The following is a 26913-nucleotide window of genomic DNA, read 5'->3' as shown; positions in this document are numbered from 1 at the left end:
CTTCGAATATGGTTATCTTGACTTTTTGGGAAAAAAATGTCACAATGACTGAAATCTATCTCTCGAGTAAAAGAAAACCCGTATAAGACCTGTTTGGAGTTATGGCTTTTCTTTGGAATAATAGGACGATAGCGTTCTCTCTGTTTCCATTTGATGTGATAGATACATTAGATCATGTTAACATAATTATCTTGCATGTTGAAATAAATGCTAGTAAGTCGCATGTCAACATAATTATGTTGCAACTTGCTTGTATGATGTCGTATACCGGCATTTGTAAATATGTTTACCAACATTAAGATCAGATTATCTAATAAGATTGATAACTTGCTTGTCAACATAATTTTTATGCATGTAGACATAATTATCTTGCATGTTGACAAACTTTTCTCGCAAGTTAACATAATTTACCTTGCATGTAGGGGACAGAAATATGCCACCATATCATATACGCTACACGTTGGAGATGACGTAGCGTGACGTTATTACATAAAAAATACGTCATATTGACATTATTTCTTCTGTTGTTGATAATTTTCCTAAAATATCATTTAATACTACTTTAAATCTTAAAAACTTGTTTTAGAACTATGTTTACAAGTTTAAGATGAAGGGAGAAAAAACTAAACTGGCAAAAATTTCTAATTAATACGTTGGCATATTGTAGAGGGCCCTGGTGACGGAGTTGGGGTTCATTGGACGTAATGTACTCGGGTGTGAAACGCGTTCTATTTATAGTAGTTGTATAAGCACAATAACTGAATTTTTTAAAACAGTTCTGAAAACAATGATTAAGTTCATTACTAAGTGTAGCAAACAAGAAACAAATTAAAAAATAATTCAAAGAGTAACCTGGCATGTTTTTCGCTAATGGTGACGGAGTTTGGGTAGTAGGGGATACTTGTAGGTGTCACGCGTGAAAATACGTTCTGTTCAGACTGAAAAAGTACAAGTCTGCATGTCTTTACAATAGATGATTTAGAAAGTAAAAAATAAAATGAACAATCTAATAAGAACTGGAGTAGAGAACAGCTGGAGTCCGCTGAACATCTCTAAAATTGTCTGCTGTTGAAGACTGTATAACAGACTGTTGGAGTAAGTTCCATTGCATGTGTAACCGGAAGTAGAAGTGTTTGTAAACAAAATGTTAAAGTTAGTAGCCAACTTGGCTTAAAGTAGTAAACTACCTCAAGTTATGATTGTCAACCCAGGTAAGGAGATTTCTGAACTGTGATCAACGCTAAATGAAAACACTGTTGTAAGTTTTATAAATTTAATAAAGTGCATTATGCATAAAATTATTGTATAAATTTTAATACAATAGTCATGCTGACTTCCTTGTCTTTAATAATGCATTCCTAATATATAATTACTCAAGGCAAAGATCCATTATAGATCCTTGTGTCTTCTGTATGTGAAAAATTTCCCCAAAAATGTTTAAATTTTCATACATTATCAGGAAATTAGCAAAAATGTATCTCGTCTCTCAAATAAATGACATAGTAGGTTGTACTTCTTGATTTACTACGATTACCTTCCAATCAATCAAAGTTTGAACAGAAATATATTTAAGGAAGCTCTAAACACTGCTCACTAAATAGTTCTAATTCCATGTTATTTTTTATTTGATGTAAGATTGAATAAATAAGAATCTACAGTAAATGACATCATTTGAAATAAACTGAAATATTCTTAACGATATATTAGACCATGATAAAGTAATTGAATACTTTATTTGCATATATTCTCCCAATGTAGGTAAACAACGGTGATTTCTGTACGCTAATGCTTCAGTGTCTGAGAAAATTTTTCTGGAGAAATATATATGGCTGCTACCTTATATTGAAAATTAACTACATAAACTCATTATACATAACGTGACATAATACAATTTTGTCAAAGCCCGATGCAAAACATCTTTTCTTAGTGTTTAGAGCTTCCTTAAAAATGATTTAGGTTTGCCGCTCTTTTGTTTTCTCGTGATTGTAGTTTGTTGTACACCATAGAATTAAAGAATGTCATCATTACGTACCCATTTTTATTGACAAACTGAAGCTTCATATTTCATAAACTGATAATGTGTGATTCTTTTGTTTGCAAACCATCTAAGAAAGACACTCTGCCAGGCAGATAAATTGAATAAATTGTATAACCTGCAGATAGATATATTGTATGATGTGTAAATCCTGAATTTTACTTGAGGTGATAGCTAGCTTCAGCTTGATTAAATTATATTTACAAGTACAGATTTTACCAAAATCAGTTTAGCATGAGAACAATGAGACTTTCTAGCAACACTGTTCTTTAACACACACACACCCATTGTGTTGAAACACAGAAAATCATTACATATAAACGCAATGATATTTTTCGTTTTTAAAAACCAGTCGCCCGAGTGACGCAGTGGTTAGAGTGTCAGCGAGTCGCGGAGTAAGGAGTTGATCCTTCCATCGCGGGTTCGAATTCCACTGTGGGACGTGGAGACCGGTCCTTCCGATGAGACCGTAAAAACCGAGATCCCGTGTCGCAGTAGGTGCTGGTACGAAAATGATCCATCACTGTTCAATGACCCTGAGTGCCGAGTATAGATCTAAATTTGCAGCCCTCCACCGGCAAGTGGTAGCGTCTCCATCTGAATGAAAATTTCTCGAGAGGGACGTTAAACAACAAACGAAACAAATTGCCTTCAAACGCAATTATCCTTTTACTTTCAAATGTAGGTCGTTTTGCACTTTTTAACATCTTGTAGGGAATATACATCCCAGGTCAAAGTTCAACATTCAAGTAGTGGTACTAATGAAGGTAGTGTACATTTTGGGTAATGTATATTCTACCAACGTTGACATTTATCAGTTTTCAATCTGAAGTTGAAAATGATTACATGACAAATTCATATATAAACATGTACATGTATATTGAAAATCTTTAAGTTTCTTTCCTTGACAATGTTGTAGTAAGTTTTAAGTTTTACGACAAAGTTTTAATTTTCAAAATATGTTGATGGGTTTCTCACAATGGGTACCCTCCCATCCAGAAATACAACGGCACTTGTAATTTTCAAATTCAAACACCTTTCTCTGGGTCAATACCTGTAATCCGGAAGTTGATATCCATGAATTACGTACACATTTACCATGACCTTTGCACAACACAGCACTACATTTTTCAGCAAAATCAACTATTGATTTCACGAGTGGGCCAAATGTTGACTTAATGTATTCTTGGAGAGACTCACAATTTTCCTGCGTCTTAAAGTTCTTGCTAGTGTCCCATAACAATACCCCATCCATTCCTGCATCGAATGATTGGCCTACGGTAGTTATGAGGTCTTCCTATAGAAGTAGATTGATAATGAAATAGAGTTCTAAAATTATACAGCATAAAAATTATTTTTACACATTATTTCAATATCATAATATTCTATGATAAAGGAAATGAAATTGAAAGATTCATACGTAAAAAGCTCAACTTAAGCTTGTTCTTTTGTACTTAGACTTACCACAAGATAAAATTTGTTAGTGTCCGTGAATCTGTATGTACTGTAAGAGTAAATTGGAGTATTGATAGTCGAATAATGTGCACGAACTCGTAAAGTTTCGTTTAGAATTCCCTGCACTCTCTTCTGACGACTGGAGGATGAGGGAAATTTTGAGGACAGATAGATAGATGGATATAAAGCTGTACTGGCACTGAATAACCATTTCAATCTGAGGGTAAAAAATGTACAAAATCTACATCACACTTATAAATTACACATGCATGTACAAACATGGTCAGTGCACGTTTTAATTAAAAAGCTCTTTAAGTATGCTTAATGGTTGGTTCAAGAAGTGAATTATTCAAGAGATCACATACTGATCATTGTAGTGAATGGTATCGTTCTGACAGGAACCTTCGTCAATCTCATAGTTAAAACATCTTGGAAATCCATAGAAACCCCATAAGCCATTTGGGCGTAATTCTATGGCTTTTCTCAACGTATTTTCCATCAACTCTCTTAAGAAATAATAAAAATACATACAAGTATATAGTGATAAAATGTTTGCACAAATATATACATTTTTTTAACCAGGTTGATGCGGTTACCTGGCTGACTCTTCGAACATTTGCTTCGCCATTTTGTCCACCATTGAAGAGTTCCACGTTGGATGCAATGTCTGCACTAGTTTCTTCGATTCCTTCATATAAATCAATTTATCTGGTTCATATGAATTTCTTTCGTAAATTGGTCGCCAGCTCTCCCAGTCAATTACTCCTTTTCCATCAAAGTGTTTAGAAGGAACAAGAACTTCAATGTCCTCTGCTGCCTTTCTGAGGTGTTCTTTGAATGGAACTTTCTGAAATGAAAAAAAAAAATCTTACCTGAATAGTGAATACAAAGAAACAATATCAAAACTTGAAAATAGAGAGTGTGTTTAAAGTACGTTGATTGTTAGCACTTTATTATAAGGCCTATAAAATGATTTTTGGGAAAAAGGTCTTACTTGCGGAATCCCTCCATTTAATGCCGACCCATTAGTAAAATACTTTGGATACAATCCCGGAAGTGGTTCATAAAATAAAACTATTTCTTCTCCTCTGAAGGAGGTATCCTTGTTTGTGATGATTCTGAAGTTTGATAGGTTAAGATCAATATTGTACTTTTTATAACAAATTTCCGAGGGCACATTCCAAACAACGGTAAATTTTTGGTTTTCTTCTGTTAACTTGCTTACGAAAAACAAAAATGAGATGTAAATTAAGGTAATGATAAGTGTTTCATACATCTTATCAGAGACATAAATACTGTGTTGTCCTTATTATCATCATGTGACGGAACACTTGAGACAGAAGTGGCGGATCCCACACGAAATGTCTTATTCATTTACTTTCCTTTTCATCTCCTTAAGGCATAATTAAACTCTAATTTTAAGGATAAAAGGGCATGAATCAAGTACAATTCTTTCTTGTCATAGTATCTTGAACGAGCATATCCGCTTTATAAATATATTACGAATGAGGTGAAGTTGAAGCTGCCTAACATCTGTTACACCGGAAGTAAAAGAAATGTTTGACTGTCCAAACGCGTAACAGTAGCCTACGGTCATTGCTCATGAATTATTTATATAAAATCTCTCACCAGAGGGCGTGCAAGTTCTTCGGTCTTAGTCCACCATATGAAGCATATGATGATATGTTCACTGTGATAATTTCAGACAAAGAGTAAAGACAGAATCACCGAAAAAGTAAGCAAACAACGAAGAGGTTGAAACAGGTAAAGTACAGTGAAGTATGCATTCGATTTTATTATATTTGTCTGTTCAATGTATATTGCACTTTAAGGGGTGTAGAGATATTCAAACAAAATCCTGATGATGCCATTATATTGCACTATTACGCATTAAGTGATTTATTTCTAAAATGTTAAATATATTGCTTTTTATTGCTACTCATGTTTATACAATGTACTGTAAACAGGTTGGACACAGCCCTCCCATCGCTGGTTTATCCCCAGTTTGCCTTTTAGGAGACAATCATGAATTGTATTTACTGACCATATGGGAGAGAATATTTGTTCTATTCAATTTTCCCTTCTTCCATGGAATGGTGCATAATTTTAACTGGTGTTGAATGAAATTTAATTAAGATAATACTAGGTTCAATGAGAGGGAAAAAATGTAATGTCAATGTATCAAAAATATTCAAAATATTTTATTTACTGTGGAATCATTATTGTTCGTGGGGGGCCAATGTTCATAGATTCCGTGGGTCATCCTTACCCATGAGTTTACATTCCCATGACGTTTATTTTGTAAACACATTGATTCATTGAATCTACCTCTTATAAACGAGTACCCCAATACATCCCCATGAACAAGTTAAATTTTGCTTGCCCATGAACATTGACCCCCACAAATTAAACAGTAAAAAGTTCCACGATTATGTTTAGGTAGGAGTATCACTTTTACCAAGTATGCACTATTCTCACATGGAAAATCGAACAAACTGTCTTAATTGTGTGAGGTAAATGTTTAGAAAAATTCTCTAGAGCCAATGTAAATACACCTTTCTTTGTTTTTCTTATAACAGTGGATAGGAATAGAAATGACCCATCATTTGGTCAGTAATGAATACTGATATATGTAATTGTCTCCCAAATAGGAAATAAAATTTAAACATCCTGTAGTGGGCTCTGCCCAACCAGGTCTCAAGACCATAAACTGAGAACAAACTTAAGGCAAAATTTTTGATTTTGAATATCTTGAGTTCTATTTATGTGCATAAAAATCTGCAGGTTTGTATACTATTCAAATCCATACATATGTTGAAAATATTGTGTCATTATCAAAATTAATTAAAAAGTTATACTGATTTGAAAGTTTGACTTAAGTCTGTTCTCAGTTTATGGTCTTGGGGCCTAGATCAAATAAACAAAACAAATAAGTTTTTAAGCCTGATGAATTTCTTTGTTGAGGTAGTTAAGTACACTTTCTGTTGTGTGATGTAGCATGGATAAGTTTTAACTACCAGACCTCCTGTCATGTCTATTTTGCAGATAAGAAGATGGATCTGAAGATGGATGAAGAATTTAATCAAAGAGGTAAGAAATAATCATTAGAATGACATTTATTAACTAAGTACATGTAGATACAATGGCTTGGAACATTCACTCACCACAGTTAGAAAATATTATGTATATGTCCAATCCATTTATGTATAATAACTGTTATATTGCAGAAATGAAAAGAGAAATCCACTTCAGCACAACTTTGTAAATACTAAAGCACTGAAAATTAAAATAAATACTGCAGGGCTTTCAATAATTTTGAACTGATGAGGTGAATTTATATATTTGAATAGGCTGTTTTAGAATTATTTCCCAAGCTTTATTTTGCCAATCATGAGGTGACAAATTCGATCACTGAAATGATGAAAAAATGCCTCACTTCTCTTTATTGAAATCCCTGATTGTGTTCATGTAGAATGCAATATAGATCTTGTGAAATGATTACACAGTGTTTACTATGTGGCATTTTGCTTAGTTTGGGGCCATAAAAGAAGATTTAAATGCATGCACACATCCATTTATTTCCAAGAATGAGAGAAAGAGAATCATATTACTCAGATAAGGTTGTGGCCCATGTATTTCTTTTCCTACGTAAACTTTCTCAATATTCAAAAGGCCTGTCTTTCTTGTCAGGTCAATTTGCAGTGACAGAAGTAATAAAATTTAAATATGGAACCTTAAAATAATAGAAATTTTATATTTTTTGTTTCTTTTCAGCAAAATTGAAACAGAAAGTTTTGCTGTTTGAACTTACTAAAGCTATTACCAATTCAGCAGAAGATGTTGCTACCGAGATGATCGACTGTGGGGCAGATTTAGATGCTACCATAATTTATTCCAAGACCCCATTATCTTATGCTTTAGAGACTGGCTGTGAAAATATTGCCAGAAAACTTCTTAGCAGAGGAGCTGATCCTGAGAAAACAGCAACTTGCGAAAAATCAAAGAAAATCCTCAGACCTATTCACTTTGCATGCAAATTCAAACAGATAAATTTCCTCTCTGATTTACTGAAAAAGAATGTTGACGTGGAAGTCCTATGTAGTGCAGGGTTGAGTGCTCTACATTATGCTGCTGCTGTAGGTTGTGCAGAAATTTGCTCTGACTTAATCAAGTATGGTGCTGATGTAAATAAGCCAGATTCCTACAATCTAACTCCTCTTCACAGAGCGGCAGAAAATGGACATGCCACTGTGATTGACTTACTTGTCAGTTCAGGAGCTGATCTTAGTGTAGTAGATAACTTTGGAAACACACCACTGTTGATGGCTTGCTATTTTAACAAGAGAAAAGCAGCAAAATCCTTATTAGAGTTTTGCAATAACGTAAACATAAATGACAAAGAGGGAAATTCACCTCTTCATATCATTAGTAGTTTTTGTCAACGAACAAAGGAAAGTTTTGTAAAATCAACTTACAAGTTTATTTCATCTGGGAAAGATTATTCTAAGTTTGATCTAATTCATTTTGATGTGCAAGTAAATTTCCTCGTAGATCTTTTAATTTCCTTTGGGGCAAACGTTAAAGCAAGAAATAATCAAGGATTATCTACCTTTGATGGTGCTAAATCTTTTTTGAAGGATCCAGGAATTGAACTATTTCTATTGAGAAAACTTGTTAGCGCTGGACTCTGGATTCAAGATTTTTCTCCTGAAACTGTTTTAACATCTGCCTGTATTACAGACTACACCTGGTCACTGTATGTTCAAGGACTATCTAGTTTGCAGGAACAGCAAATGACACTCAAGCAGCAATGCAAAAATGCTGTTCGAAAAGGCATTCACTTAACTAGCGGTAAAACAATGAAGCATTCTATTGAATGTTTACCTCTGCCAACCAACTTGAAAAAGTTTTTGCAATGATGATACTGGAAATGCAAAAGAAATGAACAGAACAAAAATAGAACTTTGAGCTTAAGGAAGCTCTAAACACTGCACTCTAAAGAGTTCTACTTATAGAGTAGTTTTATGCATTTAGAGTGATCTACCCTTAGAAGTAAAAGCTATTTAGAGTGAAAAGAAAATATCAAACACCATATACAGTGTACCTATGACTACTAGTACAGTTGAACTTCGGTATCTCTAACACGGATATCTCAAATACCCTGGATATGTCGAAGTGATTGGGAAGTCCTAACCACATATTTCTTACGTATTTTACCATCGATATCTCAAACCCGTGGATATCTTGGAAGTCTTTTCTTGGTCCCATCAAGTTCGAGATAACAAGGTTTGACTGTATTTTTTATACACAATTTTACTATTTTTAGCAACGAGTAATATTTGGTAATCTATAATTTTTTTTTTTTTTTCAATTTCCATATATGTTCTTTACTCATTGTTTAAAACCATTTGCTAATATTTACATTTGCTGTGTTTTTCTACAAAGCCAACTGTGAAATTGATTTGAATGTCATTTTCGTGTATACTTACACTTAGAAATATACACGGAGGACTTGCACAAAAGTGATGTCACAATGAGGCTACAGAGATGTTTCTAAAAATGTTACGATATAGGGCAGCGAGAAATTCAAACATTGAGTATATTTTGATGCTTCTAAACATGTAAAATAAATGTAAATATAAGGAATGTTTTTAAGTTTTGTGTGAGTTATTGGTGTGTGTAAATGACACAGACTTGCACGTAGGCATATTTTTCATGAAGCGCTAGCACGCTTCATGAAATATGCCTTCGTGACAAGTCTGTGTGATTTACACACCAATAACTCACACAAAACTTAAAAACATTCCTTAAATAATACCCTAAGCTAGGATTTTTATCTTTGCATTTTTTTCCCGGTGATATTTCACTTAAAATGCCTTTTTTTTCAAGGAAAATGCATGATTATTGAATATTTTTAATAACCAAATGGTTGTTATACTAGTATTTGTGTGGTGTTAATTTTTCTAAGTGTGTTGTACATATGGACTATTATTGTATTACAGTATATGTACTTACTACATAGTGTATCATGTATGTGTTTTTGTCTACATTTTTTTGATTATAGAAATACTGTGTGTCAATTATGGGAAGAAAATAAAAGTTTGCAGCACAATATAAATAAAAATTATTATGAACTAGATATCATTGAGATGGTGACCATTTCAAAGGGACTCAGTTTAAGTATAATGAAAGGGTGTTGTTAAGTACTGTTTTTGGAGAACATTTTGTACTTCGAATAGATTCTTGTAGCTGTTCTCAGGAGAAAAAAATTCCTATATATACTCTAGACAAGGATTTTATATAATGCTGCTTTGACCTCGAATTCTGACCTTTTTACTCAGTTCAAGGTGACTTTACTCAAGGGCATTCTGATTCAAGTATGATTCATATTGGTCAAAGAGGAGAGAAAAAAATGTTCACAAGTTAAGTCACAAAAAGGATTTTACAGAGATATTTGCTTTGACTTACCCCTTTGACAGTAGGCACTCTTTGGGTGAAGTATGAGCTAGATGGATCCTAGGGGAGAGAAGAGAAAATATAAAGCAAAGGTTTTGCACCGAGATCTGCTATGACATCTGACATAAAAACAGTTCAAGGTTACTACACATCCTTCACCTACAAGCACTCCATGGGAAACAAATCAAGAGGGTGAAAATTTTGTTGTGGACAAGGAATTTTTTTTACCTTGCTTGACCTTCCATAAAAAAAATGAAAATCAGCTCAAGGTCACTGCAAATCCTCTACCCATGATACTGAAGTTGGAGTCAGATTGGGACAAGGGGATAAAGATATATTATGGACAAGGGTATCTAAATATATAGCCTTACTAAATTAATTAATACAAGTACATTCCTGTGGTGGGAGTTCATACCACCACATCGCAAAAAATCCCAACTCATTACCACTACTTTTGGTCTAAATTTCGGATGCCGATTACCACTACATCCAATTAATAAGGTGATTGGCAATTACAACTCATTACCGCTACATACACAAATCTACCTGCGATGGCTTGGAACAGAGGTTCAAACTTATTTCTACCATTAAATTTCACCAATACCTTACCATGGGATGATTTGAATATACTGGGTACTACAACTAAAAGGGGGGAGAGGGGCAACCAGACTTTCAATGAATATTTTCAACAGTGAAAGGTTTGTAAACAACAATCCCCCCTCCACACCAATATGACATGCCTGCGGAATACAAGTCTATTCAATATGATTCACTTGCTATGTAGTCAAAGTTGAAATATAGTGATGATGACTATTTTTAAAATGCAGAAATAACATAATTCATCCCATTAATGCATATGTGTTACGTGGTGAAAAAAGTTACCTGTATACATAGTAATGAATTTCCTCTTTTTCGTTGCATGGGGGTTGGGTTGTAAGTTAAACAAAAACAAGGCAGAGGCCTCAGTTAGAACATGTTTGATACCACATAAAATCTTAGCCACATAATTCCAAAATCCAGTCATCATAACCTACTACATGCGTTAGTGTGCCAACTATCAAAGCTAGAACAAATAATTGCATGAATAACAATTATTAAAATTTGATATAACTTTTAGATTGTGAATTGTAGAGCCTATAAGCTTGAATGTTCTTTTTAAAAACCTTGTATATTAAACTAAGGTTGAAGACATTTATTTTTGTTTGTTCACCATATTTCCAAGTCCGCACTCTGCAATACAATGGTTGATATGTGAAATTTTTCATCTGGAGAGTTTTATATTCAGTAAAATTCGGTTATATCGAAGTCACTGGGACCTGTGAAATTACTTCGCTATATCTGTAATTCGTTATATCTGTATAAGAAATTCGTTAAATGTATATAGCTGGGGATCCAAGAAAAATTCGCTATATCCGTGAATTCGCTATATCCGTGTTCATACTAAATGAGTTTTACTGTATACAGAAAACTGTACAGTGTGGTTTCAAATTTCACTGTAAATTTGAATACTGTATATCATCTCTGATAAATTTGTTCCATGAATTCTTAAGATATTCAGAGTATTGGCAATCTCTGATTGCATTCCAGTAACCAGAAGTCTCTGACGAGACTGTAGCTCCACTGGTTTGTACTTATAACAAAGGAAAAGAAAAGTAACACTTGGACTTGAAACTTTGCAAAAGCAATAAATAGAGTAATGATCTTTGATTTAGTCTCTTTTTGTGGCAAGATTTATTGCAATCAGACTAAAACTGCAGGAAGAGTAACCTTTTAAAAGATTTTAACATAAATTTTTATTTTAGTAACCATGGCAACATCATTCATCAAAAAAAAAATGTTAAAACAATTATTTATCTCAGTCTATCTATTTGCATGCCAAGTTACATTGAAATTAAAGCAAAACTATAGAAAAAAAGCAGCATTTTGAATGTATTTCACAGAAATTTGTATTTTTAGTAACCATGGCAACACTTCATCAAAATCAAAAACCAATAAACATAATAATGTATCTTAGTGTATTCTACTTGTGTGCCAAGTTATATTGAAATCAGATTAAAACTGTAGGAGGAGTAGCGTTTATAGGAATTTTACAGAAATTTCTATTTTTAGTAACCATGGCAACACCGTTCGTCAAAATCAAAAACAATATACCCAGTACTAAATTATGTATCTTAGTGTAGTCTACTTGTGTGCCAAGTTACATTGAAATCAGATTAAAACTGTGGGAGGAGTAGTGTTTTCAAGGAATTTCACAGAAATTTCAATTTTAGTAACCATGTCAACACCATTTCTCAAAATCAAAGACCGATGCACTAAATTATGTACCTTAGTGTAGTCTACTTATGTGCCAAGTTGTATTGAAATCAATTGAAAACTCTAGGAGGAGTAGCGTTTTAAAGGAATTTTACAGAAATTTCTATTTTTAGTAACCATGGCAACACCATTCATCAAAATCAAAAATCGATGCACTAAATTATGTATCTTAGTGTAGTCTACTTGTGTGCCAAGTAATATTGAAATCAGACCAAAACTGTAGGAGGAGTAGCATTTTGAAAAATTGTTTACAGACAGACAGACGGACGCTGGACACCTTACTATCACATAAGCTCTTCTGGTCTCTGACCAGTAGAGCTAATAAATGTACTATCTCACTGCAAAAATGGCACAAGATCATTTGGGCAATTTTGAAGGCAAGAAATATATTATGGACCCTCTATACAGTAAACACTTAGAGTTCCAATATTCTACAGTATTTTTTAAGCTTTCAGTGTGATCTGCTCTTAGTTCTGATATAAAATAAAATATAAGCTACTGTGTTTTACTCAATTCAGGCATTCTAAACATTTTATTAGACCAAAGTAAATGAACTGAACATTTGCATGTGTTATTCCCATTATTTATTTTTTCTACCCATTTTACTAAAAAAAAAAACCCAATAAAACAGAAAGTTTTATATTTACGGATTTATCTTCCTAATCAAATAATACAATAACATAATCATAAAAAATATTGTTAAGTCATAATTAAATATGTTGTCACTTTGCTGCAAGACTCATTTTCAAGTCACATTCATGATTGTGTACAAGTAAATAACAGCAAATTTTGGACCATCAAATAGAAGAGACGAACATCTTCAGCTGTTCTGGGCCATGAAGTATCTGTAAACAAAGGCTGCGGCTAAGGCAACTCCCAAGGGCAGCAACCAGCCAGTCCAACTCCTGTAAAACGATAGACAAAAAGTTCATAGACTACAATGCTCACCTGAGTAGCTTAACACTCTGTTCTTCTTCAGATTTTTAAAAAAAAAAAGTTTTTCTCCTTTATATTCCCATGACTAAGGAGTCCCTGAATCCACACAACATGTGGATGCTTCAATATCAATAAGATTAATATGGCCTTGCAGAAGAAGAAAATCCTTTTCCTGTAAACATGCATTATGTAATATTTGATCTTGATTTTAGACAACTCTTCCCCTGGGTCCATAATTTAAAAAAACATAGGTAATCAAAGATTACGAAGCTCACCTCGACAAATGTTATCTATAAGTAAGGCAAATTTCACATCATATTTTTTTTCTAATTAGGGTACATCCCAAGATCAATATCCATGCAAGTTTGGTTTAAGTAGGACTTACAGTTACTTGGAAATAGACCTGCTCAAAAAACTTTTAACCTGTTTACTAATCAAGAAAATTTTGGTCAGTTCCAACATCCAAAGCAAGTCTGGAAGTTTCATCCTTAAATGCACCATCTATGCAAACTTAATCATAACAGGCCATAATATTATATAGCTACTCCAAAAAAAATTACCCTGATCACTCATCTGGAAAATGTAAGTCAGATTCAGAATCCAAAGAAAGTCTGGAAGTGTCCATCCCTAGATACATCATCCATGCTAATTTGGTTAAAATATGGCTAAAATTCACTCATGTGGAAAATCTAGGTCAGATCCAGCATCCGAAGCAGGTTGGTTAGTGTACATCCCTAGCTGCAACATCCATGAAAGTTTGGTCCAGGTAGGGCTTATTGTCACTTGGGAATGAGACTGCTCCAAAATCTAAACCTGGTCTCGCTTGTGGAAAATCTAAATCGGATCCAGCATCCGAAGCAAGTGTGGTAATGTCCATTCCTAGATGCATCATCCATGCAAATTTGGTCCAGGTAGGAGTATTATAGTTACTTGGGAATGAACCTGCTCCAAAAACTTTAACCTGGTCACTCATCTGGAAAATCTTTGTCAGATCCAGCATCCGAAGCAAGTTTGGTAGTGTTCATCCCTAGATGTATCATCCATGCAAGTTTGGTCCAGGTAGAGCTTATAGTTACTTGAGAATGGACCTGCTTCAAAAACTTTAACCTGGTCACTCATCTGGAAAATCTAAATCAGATCCAGCATCCGAATCAAGTGTGGTAGTGTCCATCTCTAAACACATCATTCATACAGGTTTGGTCAATGTACGGCTTATATTTACTTGGGAATGGACCTGCTCCAAAAACTTTAACCTGGTCACTCATCTGGAAAATCTAGGTCAGATCCAGCATCCAAAGAAGGCATGGTAGTGTCCATCCCTAGATGCATCATCCATGCAAGTTTGGTCTACGTAGGGCTTATAGTTACTTGGGAATGGACCTGCTCCAAAAACTTGAACCTGGTCACTCATCTGGAAAATCTAGGTCAGATCCAGCATCCGAAGCAAGTGTGGTAGTGTCCATCCTTAGATGCATCATCCATGCAAGTTTGGTCCAGATGGGGCTTATAGTTACTTGGGAATGGGACTTGCTCCTAAAACTTTAACCGGGACGCCGACGCTGGGGGTATAGCATAAGCTCATCTCAACTTCGTCGAGGTGAGCTAAAAATGAATCCACACTTGGGATTGTTTGCAAATTAATTAGGGCTGGGTATCAGTTGGGATTTTCGTATTGCGATACTTGGAACTGTATTGCAGTAAGTATTGCAGAATTTTTAATTTAACAGTTAAAATGCTCTTTTCTTATTTTATTAACCTCCATTTATAAGTAGAGTGTATAAAACTTTTATAAATATGTCGTAACAAAAAAGTTCTAGTTGATTTCACTAGTTTGGCAACGAAATGCAACCATACGACAGAAACCATACCATTGGGTACTATTTGGCATGATTTAAAACATTTCTGACATCTTAAATTTCATATTTTACTTTATAAATCTAATGCCCAGGCATTTCACTGGTATATCGGTACTGGAAAAATGTATCGCAATACAATACTTTTTGTTTACGAATCGCAAAATACCGGAATATCGAAATTATTGCTCAGCCATAAAATTAATGGTTCTATTGTGGAGAAGATAACTGATCCCCCTTTGTGGCCCCTTCCTACTCCAGGGATCATGATATCTATACATGTATAAGAGTGAGTGATTGAAACACCTCTCATACTTATTCCAAGCTCTTACATCAACAAGAAAATTTGAACTATTGGACATTGATCCAACCAAATTTTTCCCTGCAGTAAACTCAGAACATGTAATCTCCATATACATGTATTTCTTATGGCTGCCCAAACTGTAACACTCTCAGGATAATCAAACAAATTTTCGCAAATAAAACAGAAAACTCATCTTACTTTAAAGGTAATTGCAGATAGAAGTAGATAAATGCTCTTTGTTGCAAAATTGCACTTTATTTTTAGATTCCATTATTGAAATGAGGTCTCTTTCTAGATGAGGCCTCAGTCGGGGGTTTGACATGTAACATACCACAGATGTGATGTTACAGCCTAGTAGAGTGTGTCAGTCCTATAGCCATTCAAAAGTCTTGTGGGATTTGAAGATTGAGATCTAAGATAAAAGTATAGATAAAGGTTTTTTTGTTGCATCCATTTATAAATACAGAAACAAACTGTCTTAAGAGCCCTCTATACACTGCACTCTAGAGAGTTCTGACTTTGTGGTATTTTTATGGAAATAGAGTGATCTGCCCTTTGATCAAGAATAAAATAAATTGAAATGTTCAATTCATTACTTAATTTGTGATCAAATTAAGCATTCATAACACTTTAATAGGCCAAGATGAATAGATAGAATACTTCATTTGCAGGTATTTTTCCCACTTCAGTAAACAACAGTGATTTATGTTCATCAGTACTTCGTTATCTTTGAACATTTTTCCTGGGGTTAAAAATGCAAGGCACCCATGTTGAAAATGTGATAGATAAGCTCAATACTTACACCTTTACACACTATAATTTTCTCAATGTCCAAAAAATATTTTCCTTTAGTGTATAAAGGGTCCTTAACAGTTATGCTGTCAAACATACTATCACGAAACTTTCATATACCAGGAATTTTTCTTTTCAGGTCCAGTGGTTCTTGAGAAGAAGTTTTTCGCTACAAAAAAAAACTTTATTATATAGTCGTGTGTATAACTTTGATCCCTTATTAGGGCCCCACCTTACCCTTGGGGGTCATGATTTTAATATTTTAGAATCTACTTATGCATATGCTTTGAAGCTTTCACCTGTTTCATCTTTAATTTTCTGGTCTAGTAGATTTTAATGACCCCACCCTATTATTGCCTTCTCTTGATTATCTCCCCTTGGATGGAAGCTTGGCTCTTCATTTGAATAATTTGAATCCACTTTACCCAAGGATGTTTTGTGCCAATTTTGATTAAAATTGGGCAAGTAGTTCTCAAGAAGATGAAAAATTTGCAGACACTCAGATGCCAGACAACAGATGGTCAGAAAAACTCACTTGCACTTTCAGCTCAGGTGAGCTAAAAATTTTATCTTTTACTTCAATTGTCGGTTTCGGTGAAAAACTTTTTGGCAATTAAATATCAAATTGTGTTTACATGTAATACAATGATAGAAATTCAATAAGATTTATACAAAAGTATTCTTTACCCAGCTGCAGTTGCTGTATTTGGAGGATTAAAGGATGTGTTTGTCTGGAATGAAAATTTTTTCATTATATAAATTGTTAGACATAAATTCAAAAATTATTAATTATTAGAACAAGTATCAAGAGACAGAACCTTGGTCAAAAGACTTCTCTCAATTTTTTAAAATGGAATTAGCAGGTCAAAGATTGTTAACTGGTTTAAAGAGTTATAACTCTTAGTTTTAAAGATATGGTCTTGACTTTAAGTTGAATAACTTAACAAATAGCTAATCATATTCCTATTTGCCATGTTGTCACATTTAATGATGAACAAGGATAAACACTGGTAACAGCAAGAGGAATATATTTTTATTGTTGTGAAATGTAAATGGTGTATGCAAGGCACTCACCTTTACTGTAGTTCCTTTCTTATCATCCTGGAAAAAACAAAACAAATCTTTAATCGTGCAGTTTTGACCTTTAATTTTTTTTTTTTTTAAAAATCTGATGCACTCCTTTTCAGCAAATGAATTTATAAATAAGCCCAAAAGCTTTTGGAAAAAACACGGTAGAAGACAAATGATGTATTTGTATGTACAAGTACTATGAATTGTTTTTTTTTAATAACTGAACTACACACACACACACACACACACATATATATATATATATATATATATATATATATATATATATATATATATATATATATATATATATATATATATATATATATATATATATATATATATATATATAACTAATGATTAAATTTAAAAATGTAACTTTTCTCAGGTATCTTCAATATAAACTCTACATTCTGGAACTATGTCTTATTTCTGAAACATTCAACATTAGGGTTGCATACCATTAAGAATGAAACTGTATGATATCATACTAGTATTTTTGAAATGATAAGTAATCCCTCCATCTTTCAATATCTTTCATAGAAAAAATGTTTTAAGTATGAGTATGTAGCTATTAAATTATAATCTCTTTTAACTTCTCTTTTCATTGAAACATTTTAATAAGAAACAGCAAACAACCTTTGAAGATTACAGTCCAGGTAAATATTTAAATAATCTGAAACAATATAGAATTTAATTAATTAGATTCACAATTACAGTATGACAAGTTTATCACAATTTTGACATGAACTGCTTGCAGCTTCTCAAGGTTGCTACGGCCCTTGTTTCATACATTGTAATGATCTTGTGGTGAAATCTTTTCAAAACAATTCACTTTTATTAAATAATAACTTGATAGCATTTAATATTTCTGAAAAGGATTTATTTCCAATATGGGTACCGGTATGAAATGAAATGGTATTTTACTGGTAATTTTGAAACAAACTACGCAGGAGACTGTATGAATCCAGAGTATTGGTGTCCAATGCTATTCAACATTTCAACTCTTATGTTATACATATACATAACATATGATAATGTGTTAGGGGTTTCCTAAATCAAATAGAACCGACATCTGATGTAAAACTTACTGGATGGAGTTCACCAATAAGATAATCTTTCATCAATTCTCTAGCATCAGTGGAATGGCCTACATCTTCAAATGCTTCTGTTGCATCTCGTCCTTCAAGAAGTCATTTTGTAAACATCAGTGAACATTCAACATGCTTAAAGAATTTCAAAAAACACATAATTATATCACACTGAAGTAATGTTCCATTGAGCAAATTCTGATTTATCCAACTCTGATCATTTCTTATAGAGATGTTTTACAAAAGAATGGTACACTGTACTTAAATTCCAATATTTTGCATAAGTGTTGGGTACATTAAGAAACATAAACATTATATTTTCTCAGGTTACTCTGAAATAAGTCTGAAGCTAATATTAGCAGGGGTGGAAGAAGAAGAAAAGGTGGGTGGGGGAATGTATAATTAATGGCCTGCTGGTCTGTGGCCAGTAAATTCTGGATTCAGGCTAGTGCTTTTAGAGAAGCATACATGTGTCCTTAGGACCAGTGATTATTTTATGCATATCAAAATCAATTTACAGTTGGGCTAGTAAACTAGACAGGATTGTGTGTCCAGGTTCTATTTGCATGCAAACAATTTCTTGTTTTGTTAGGTTGTACTATGAAATGAAAATTCAATATCAATCAATACTGTAAACCAACTATCATTTGCGCCACCTTTTATTTGCGATTTGTCAGTTTGAAATCAATCCACGACGATTAATTTTTTGCGAATGAGGAATCATTCTATACAGATACAAAGCAAAATAAATGGTTCACAGCGATTAATATTCGCGCGTTAAAGTAGGTCGCGAAACTCACAAATATTTCTCGCACACGAATAAAAGTTGGTTTACAGTATTTCTAAGAACAAATTTTCTTGAGGAGAATATTCTTAAAAATTGTAATGATTTCTAAATGCTGTTTCTCCATCATTGAAGAAGATATGATGTATTATAAATACAAGATCAAAATATGTGCAGTAAACAAGGGCTATGCAGAGTCTGAAAGTGGCACTACTAGAGGTGATTAAGAATCGAGATTCAACAGTGAAAAAATATGATTTTTTTTTTAACTGTTAGTTATCAAAATCAACTCACGGTTACATAAAATGTAGTCTGATTTTTATCCCCTCACAACGAAGTTGGAGCGGATATAGAAATGCTCTTGTGTGTCTGTGGGTGAGTGAGTTAGTGCATGCATAATAGAAGTGTACTCGAGCAATAATTTATATCTGGATCGATGTGTTTTTTTGTGAGGGGATGCACAGCCTTGTGGTGCCCTTGTTTAAGCACTGGTTTTGAGCCAGTTTTTTTCATACCCACTTACCCAATGGGACAGTGAAATTTATTGATTAACCAGTAAATTTTTTTAAGTTGATAGCCCAAGTGACCAGTGAAAAAAAATTATTTTGAGCATATATTAGTTGGAACTAGAAAACTGACCAGTTAGCAAGAGCCCTGCAGATGTCACTATATATCTGAAGGTGCAGTTTAGGGGATAGAAATATGATAACTTGATAAAGAAAAAATTTAAAAGGAAACTGAAAATATGTGAACAAGAATGTCAAACAGCAACTGTACAGTAATTATGAAAATTAAAGATACGGCTTTCCTAAATAACAAAATAAATAAGGTTATCCAACTACCTGAGAGAAATTAATAGTATTCTTGTATTCATCTCAACTACATAAGGCAGTAAAAGACATCATATCTTGTAATATGTTTAATCAATTAAATGTATATTTAAACCAGTATAAAGTAGGCATTTTATAAAATGCCAGCCTTTGGTAAATGCAGATATCACTTAGGCTTGTCCTTAACTTAAAACAAGTATCAGGCACATGGCATCCCCACATTTTTCCAAACATAAATTTTTACTATTGAAAATGTTCAATGAAAAGTCAATTGCCCCCCTCCACCATTTTGTTGTAGTAAAATAAGGGTAATGTAATGGTGTATGGAAAAAAAATGATACTAAAAGAAGTTGGAACTTACAACACTGCCCCCTCCCCACCCCACCTTGAATTCACATAACATGTAAATTGACTAGAAACGTGTGTGTCTTTACATAAATTCATTTGAAAAACAATACATTAAGAACTTCTTTCAATATACTTATTTGGATGTCCTTATTACAGACCTGGGGTCAATTACTTTGATATGTAATTAATTAAATTACAATTACTTTGGAATTCTTACCATTACAATTACCATTACTCTCATACAGAAAAGTAATTAATCAAATTACAATTACTCTGTTAAAGTAATGAATTACATTACACATTACATTTTATGAAAAAAAAAAACAAACTTTATGACCACACAATTTATATCCATAAATTAGCTTTCTCATACTTTGTGCTTGGTTAATATGCTTTCCCTCAGGTCTTTTTCTTGGTTATCATTTCAAGTTTTTATAACGTTGAACTTTCATACAAATTTTAAAGCATAAGGCTTTTAAAAATCTAAAAATAAGGGGTTTCCATAAAATGAATTAAATATTTTAAATTATAGTTTTAAAAAAAGTTAAATACTTTGGAGCTTTATTTTATTGGTTAATGAGTCTATCATTAGAAACATGCATGCAACAAAAATCAATCAGACTTCATAAGTGTAGAGACTTCATAAGTGTAGAGATCCTTCATCTCGGTGTGACAGATAAAGATAAGCCTTTGGATTTTCTACAGCAAACAAGTTTAATTAAGGCAAAAAAAAAAAAAATAATAAATAAATAAATAAAATTAATCTACAATTTCTCAGGCACTGCCACATCAGGTCAAACATTGCTACATTGATCAATTTTATTGACATATTGAAAAGGGAAATAAATCAACTTTCTATTTTTCAAAGCTGAAGAAGAAAATTGAGTTATTCCCCTTTTCATACATGATTATTAATTAGATAGACAATACATTTCTTGTTTATACAGTATTTTATGAGTTATCTTTCATACAAACAGTTGGAATAACAAAAACAAAAAAGAACCCTGTCTGCTAAATCCAATTTTGAAACTTTCAGCAGTTATCTCTCTTTGCCAATTCATTTTCATATAAACTACCACCCCAGCTCCAAACTGGATGACACAGAGAATCAAACTTAGTATCAAAATAAGTTGTGCTGCCTATTCAACCAACACACCAAATTTGAACTTAATAGGTCAATTAAATAAAGTAACTATTTAGAAGAAGAAGAAAAAAACAGAAAATTTGTGGACGGAAAAATGACAGACAGATGAACAGACAGAAAGAGTGATTACTGTCTATAGGGCACTTTGAAATCCCTGTGGGGCCCTAATAATCTGTAAATTTTACTTAGGACAATTTGAATGTAAATACATGTAAAGATATTGTGTTTCAGTTCTGAAGTTCAAAATGCATGACCTGATACTTTTCACACAGAATATTTTCATAGAGCACAATGTGGGCTGCGAAAAAATATTGCATACCTGCTTGTTCTAAAAGAACTTCCTCTCCACCAGGATGCTGAAAAACCAGATAAAAACATATGCTGTCAGTAAGTAAAGTTATGTTTTAAAATGACAACTGTGATTCTATTTCATGCTTGTACATGTACTAAAAGACTCTTAATCAGTGCAATATGGCCAGCTTATTTTATAATCAGGAGCAGTACAAAGCAATTGAAACTTGAAAGCACTCTCTTGCAATGTGATTTCACTTAAGCTTTTCACATAATGAACTGTTACAGTCTTCACATTATAAAATTAAATATCTATCATTGCCCTTTACCTAGACATACTAAAATTTTTCTCAAGTCACCTAGCACTACTGAATAATGCATAAATCTGAATGGTCATAAATATCATTTATCATTTGTTGAGTGACTTGTCAAATGTTTGCCTCTGCCCCATCTTCGCTAGCCAAGGGTTTCTGATACGCTACTCTCTTCATAAGCCCTTGGTATACGGTGTTAAAAAAAGTTGGGATTTTTTTCTCAAGTTGTGATTGGAGTTGATCGACATCATTCGACCAATCAGCAATTGTTTTTTGTAAATGACGATAGTTGCGTTTGGGATATATCTTGACTCTTTAATATCGGTAATGTAAAACGCAAGTAAACATTGATCCGTAAGATAACATGCCATTCTATGAATAGCTATATGGTGTCATCCAATATCTAAAGCTACGTGCAAAATATGTGATTAAGAATCTATACTGAAGATGTAGATTTGCATTTTTACATGTTTAAATAACAAATTAACATAACTCGATACCTTCTTGTTAATTATTCTTTAAAAACAAAATTTTTTTAAATACGCTTTTTATTTCTGTCGATGACGCAATCTGTGCATACCTGGTAAGAATCATGATCACATGACAAAAACAATCCCGTCTTTTGTCAGCACCGTATGCCAAGGGTGTATGAGGAGAGTAGCGTATCAGAAACCCTTGGCTAGCGAAGATGCCTCTGCCCTTAACCATTGACTTTTTTACCCTGAAATTTATACTTTATGCTTCTTCCCTTTCTCACTTCTGTGTCAAGTAATAGATTTTATCAAACAGGTTAAAAAATATGCATATGACATGTGCACTATAAGATAAGTCAGCTACAGATAGGGTGGTTTTGAGGGTGCACTTATTATATTAGTCTTGCACCAGATAAGAAATCACAAGAGGCTAATAAAAGAAATGTGCTGGAAGTAGACATTCACATTTGTAAGAGTTTTTCTCTTTGTCAGTATGATGCCCGTTTTTCTCACTATATCCCTTGTAACTTCCCTGTAGAAATTTTCAATCTTTCAGCCTTTTTTGACACTTTTATACCATACACATAATGGTAAAGTATGGGGCAACAAAGAAAACATAATAAACATACATGTAGATTTTATAGTGGGAAAACAGTACCATACGCCAGTTGACCCTAGATTCAGAAGATTGACCCAACAAAGGGAAATAACTCTAGTAAATGTGAAAGTCGTTTATGGGACAAATATGACTTATTTTTAATTGGAAAAATAGATTGAGTTTTGCTCCACTTGCATGGTTAAAAAAAAAGAAAAAAATTATCAACCAAGGCAAACAATTAGAATATACTGCAAAAATTCTTAAGAAAAGTCTTCAAAAATTATTCAAGTGCTGTTTCTTTTCATTATTATAAATCTTATGCAACAGAATTAAGTTAGAATAATCTAACTGTGTCTTGGGACAGGCCCTCACCAAAAACCGGGCATTATCATTTTAACGATAGAATATTCTATCTAAACAGGATTGACAATGAATTTCTACTGAATTTTTGAGGTCACAGTTCTACTTTTTGACCAACCCTCTAGAAAATCCCAAAATTAAATAGTATTGTGACTAATAAGATGCATTACCTCTTCCAAGAACTTTGTAACGTCATACACGTTGTCGTGTATAATGAGCCAAGTAGATTTATCCTTTTTGCTAGTCACTTCAGACTCTCTGAAGATTTTCTTCTCTGACATGATGATGATGTGCCTGCGACCACAATATCGCACCGGAAGTTGTGTACTATGGAAAGGAAAACTGCAGAAAGCTCAAAACCGAATTATACATCTGTTTTCTATGAAAGTAAAGTCATTTGTACATACTAAAACTGATAAGTTAAAATTAATTCAAAAATTTGCTATAACGTATTAAATTCGTTTAAATAAATTTGTCAACTAGTTATATTGAATTCAGTTTATTTTATTTTTCTTTCTTTAATTATTATTATTTATTCAGTATTTTTTATATATATATCTCCTCATATATCCACATCTTTCACCATGTTGATGATTTTTGAAATACGCTGGCGCTTTACGAGCGAATCATTATGACTATCAACTAACAAATTTTTATATAAACCAAAACAGGGACGTAGATTCGTTTTTGAAAGTCGGGGGGGGGGGTGTTCCAGAGAAAAAAATTCAACTTACCTGAAAAACTTAGCGAGCGGAAAAGAAGAAAGGAAAAAAGAAAATTGTCCAAACTCGAAAATCCTATTTCGGGAGGGGGGGGGTGCTACGGAAGCGTATTAGTGCCACGTAATATTTTTTGTTTTAAGTTGGTAATTCAAAAGTAGTATAGAGTGATGCAAAATAAGCAACTTTGAGGCGTGAGGCGCAAAATGACCCCGACGTGAACCCGGAAGTATAAACGTAATCCGGGTAACAACTCGATCATTTATTGATCAAGCTTCTTGAATGAGAGATTATAATTAGAAAACATAATTATATTATCTGTATTATAAGAGTATATTTTATTTAAAAGAGTGAAAATGAAGAAACGAGTTAATTTTAGCAAACAAATTTCTAATATGTTGACGGTGCGACCGTTGGGGCGAGCGCATTGTTCACTTCATTTTAAGATCCGCCTCTTCAAACCGCACGAGACATTTGGAACGTCTAGACTGTGACGTCACATGACGTACGTTAGCTGCATTTCCATAAACAAAGTTTAAAAAGTGCACATATTTTAACAAAGAACGTTTAATCTACTATCTGCATGCAATATCCATTAAATTAAGGTGAGTTTATTTTTTGTGAAATTTTAGTTGTTGCTACCGCGTGAATGAAGTTAGCAGCGAGAACAAGAAGCAATGCATTGTGGGTCAGAATTACTGCGGAAAAAAATTCTATTGAATGAATGTGCAGTAGTCCGAATTTTCTCTTCGCCCAGGCGTTGTCGTTAGAGCTCGCAGTGACGAGCGGCGCTTCGCGCCGCTCGCTGCGCTCGCTATTATAAATATTCTTTATGAAGTTCGCGGGGGGAGAAATGCAGAATGAAGTAGATGGATAGATGTCGCTTCAATTGACGAATTGAAAATGTATCAAATATTATTGAATCGGTTTTGATGAAACAACTTCAGAAAATATCTCTTGAATTTGTTAGTTGTATTCGTGTTAGTTCAATGACAACATACGATCATAAGATCGAAAGCCATACTTCCGATTTGTATTATTTACAGTTATGATTAATCAATGAAAACACAAAACTATTAAGATCGGAAACTACGTTTCCGACTACACGAGTGGTGATATATTTATTTTCATTTGTATCTTGAGCTCAACATTACATTGTTTATATTTATATCTAGCTGTACAAATAACCATCAAAAGAATGATACAACAGATTAAACATTGTATTATTGATATGTCCGTCATTGTACGATTAATTGATGGAAGAACCACTGTCCAGGAAATCTGTACAGGTGATTTGCTAAGTGTTGTTCACTACCTAATTAACGGCAATGGTTTGGATAAAAAAAAAATATATATCTAATGAAACAAATGAGTGATGTGAGTTTTGTCATTACTTATGCTAAGTCTTTTGAATTACAATCCAATAAAAGTACATGTAGACAGAGATCACACATATACACGGGTTTAATTTACTTTTTTGCACACATATTCGTGAATGGGAGAAGGGACTTCTTATAGCATTCTATCTAAATGTGTATATCATCCAATGTTTATAACGTAGAATTACGCACTGAGGTTTTATTTAGACACAGTCCGGTTTGAAGGGTGACCGACGTAAATGCTCGACAGCCAGATAATGATACTAATTATGATAAGTAAAATAAAACAATGTCAGTTTTAAATAATGTCATTATTTGCTATTAATGGATAAATAAAAGATAGAATAATTATGAGAATTTAGTTGTAATCTTCAGTTCTAATCTCCCTAAAATGTACTGTGTATAACTACCCCCATCAAACCTACCAGACAGACAAATATACACATGACATAACACCCAGACGCATGCAGCTGGCCCTTTTAAAATAAGAGGTTTTAGGTCCTCATTATTAACTATATTGACATGACCAGTAATGAATCTATATGTAAAACAACGATACATGTAAGTCCCTACAATGACAAACAGTTCTACACTCTGGCATACACACCTTTGCTCACGGTCATTATAAAATCAGACCATTTGATAATCATGAGTAAGACCATGAACCATGAATTGTGAAAATTGGTTATATAACAAGACATATCTAATTTGTCGTATAAATTTATTGACTATGTATATTTTTTAGTGTGATGCATGTATTTTACACAATATGTAAATACATATTCATCATAACATGTCAATTTGATAATAAAGAATTAGATTTAGACAAAGACTTTGTTTTATTGTTACATTATATCAAATCACTTGTACATGAATTATTCATCCCTTTCCCCGTCGTCAGATTCTTCCTCGGAATGATCCTGGTAAAAGCTGTCATCAACCTCCAACAACTGATCAAACTCATCTCTATATTTATTAAGAGTACGGGAAACCGCTCTTTCCAGATTTATATCCTTTTTCTCCATAAGGCTTGAAACATCTTTCTTGATGTCGCGATGGAGTTTGCTTCGATTCAATTGCGCCAAAATTAAAAGAATTCTTTTGTACTTCTTAAAAAGTAAGTTTCTGTCTTTGGGTAACATCATTTCGCTTACTTCTTCTCGAGCTTCCGTTTTGGAGAGTTTGGAATTTTCCTCCATAAGCTTATAAAATTTTTTTTCGAACTGAGATTGATTTTCCTCCCATACTTCATTGACTAGAGTAGCGAATCCTTTGTCATCATCTTCGTCACTGACGTCAGACATGGTGTCGTTTTCATCTGTATTTTCTTCCATTGGGCAACCATTTTTGATATGACGCTGTAAATC

At 33.3% G+C, this 26913-nt stretch overlaps 3 protein-coding genes across 3 annotated transcripts; 1 reads left to right on the top strand and 2 right to left on the bottom strand.

Annotated features, from left to right (window-relative positions):
• Positions 1 to 2940: 2940 nt before the first annotated feature.
• LOC133205772 (hyaluronidase-1-like) lies at positions 2941 to 4780 on the bottom strand. The gene is made up of 5 exons (XM_061341640.1): positions 4485 to 4780; positions 4087 to 4337; positions 3856 to 3996; positions 3500 to 3707; positions 2941 to 3332 (listed from the first exon to the last, which is right to left on the bottom strand). Exons 1-5 carry the CDS (start codon positions 4764 to 4766, stop codon positions 2988 to 2990), a joined length of 1227 nt encoding a protein of 408 aa, XP_061197624.1. The 5' UTR covers positions 4767 to 4780; the 3' UTR covers positions 2941 to 2987.
• A 302-nt stretch (positions 4781 to 5082) lies between these two features.
• LOC133172437 (serine/threonine-protein phosphatase 6 regulatory ankyrin repeat subunit B-like) lies at positions 5083 to 9613 on the top strand. The gene is made up of 3 exons (XM_061307318.1): positions 5083 to 5254; positions 6536 to 6580; positions 7265 to 9613. Exons 2-3 carry the CDS (start codon positions 6544 to 6546, stop codon positions 8407 to 8409), a joined length of 1182 nt encoding a protein of 393 aa, XP_061163302.1. The 5' UTR covers positions 5083 to 5254; positions 6536 to 6543; the 3' UTR covers positions 8410 to 9613.
• A 3281-nt stretch (positions 9614 to 12894) lies between these two features.
• LOC133172663 (cytochrome b5-like) lies at positions 12895 to 23765 on the bottom strand. Its single transcript, XM_061307602.1, has 6 exons — positions 23619 to 23765; positions 21732 to 21768; positions 18307 to 18398; positions 17219 to 17245; positions 16832 to 16875; positions 12895 to 13164 (listed from the first exon to the last, which is right to left on the bottom strand). Exons 1-6 carry the CDS (start codon positions 23727 to 23729, stop codon positions 13080 to 13082), a joined length of 396 nt encoding a protein of 131 aa, XP_061163586.1. The 5' UTR covers positions 23730 to 23765; the 3' UTR covers positions 12895 to 13079.
• Positions 23766 to 26913: the final 3148 nt, after the last annotated feature.

This window comes from Saccostrea echinata, unplaced genomic scaffold (assembly GCF_033153115.1).
Source record: "Saccostrea echinata isolate AGI-Se365-2 ecotype Australia unplaced genomic scaffold, CSIRO_AGI_Sech_v1 ptg000054l, whole genome shotgun sequence".
Classification (NCBI taxonomy): domain Eukaryota; kingdom Metazoa; phylum Mollusca; class Bivalvia; order Ostreida; family Ostreidae; genus Saccostrea; species Saccostrea echinata.
The sequence above is the reverse complement of the archived record's forward strand: the minus strand, read 5'-3'. Positions and strand labels throughout refer to the sequence as shown.

Bases quoted from the DNA above. Each gene is read 5' to 3' on its own strand.
- LOC133205772 (XM_061341640.1), bottom strand. From the start codon at position 4,766: ATGTATGAAACACTTATCATTACCTTAATTTACATCTCATTTTTGTTT. The intron at 4,338-4,484 runs GTAAGACCTTTT...TTTTCATTTCAG, and splicing joins TAAATGGAGGGATTCCGCAA to AAAGTTCCATTCAAAGAACA. The intron at 3,333-3,499 runs GTAAGTCTAAGT...CTACTTCTATAG, and splicing joins CTAACAAATTTTATCTTGTG to GAAGACCTCATAACTACCGT.
- LOC133172663 (XM_061307602.1), bottom strand. From the start codon at position 23,729: ATGTCAGAGAAGAAAATCTTCAGAGAGTCTGAAGTGACTAGCAAAAAG. The intron at 18,399-21,731 runs GTATGCAATATT...GACTTCTTGAAG, and splicing joins AGTTCTTTTAGAACAAGCAG to GACGAGATGCAACAGAAGCA. The intron at 13,165-16,831 runs GTAAAGAATACT...ATCGTTTTACAG, and splicing joins AATACAGCAACTGCAGCTGG to GAGTTGGACTGGCTGGTTGC.
- LOC133172437 (XM_061307318.1), top strand. From the start codon at position 6,544: ATGGATCTGAAGATGGATGAAGAATTTAATCAAAGAG. The intron at 6,581-7,264 runs GTAAGAAATAAT...GTTTCTTTTCAG, and splicing joins TGAAGAATTTAATCAAAGAG to CAAAATTGAAACAGAAAGTT.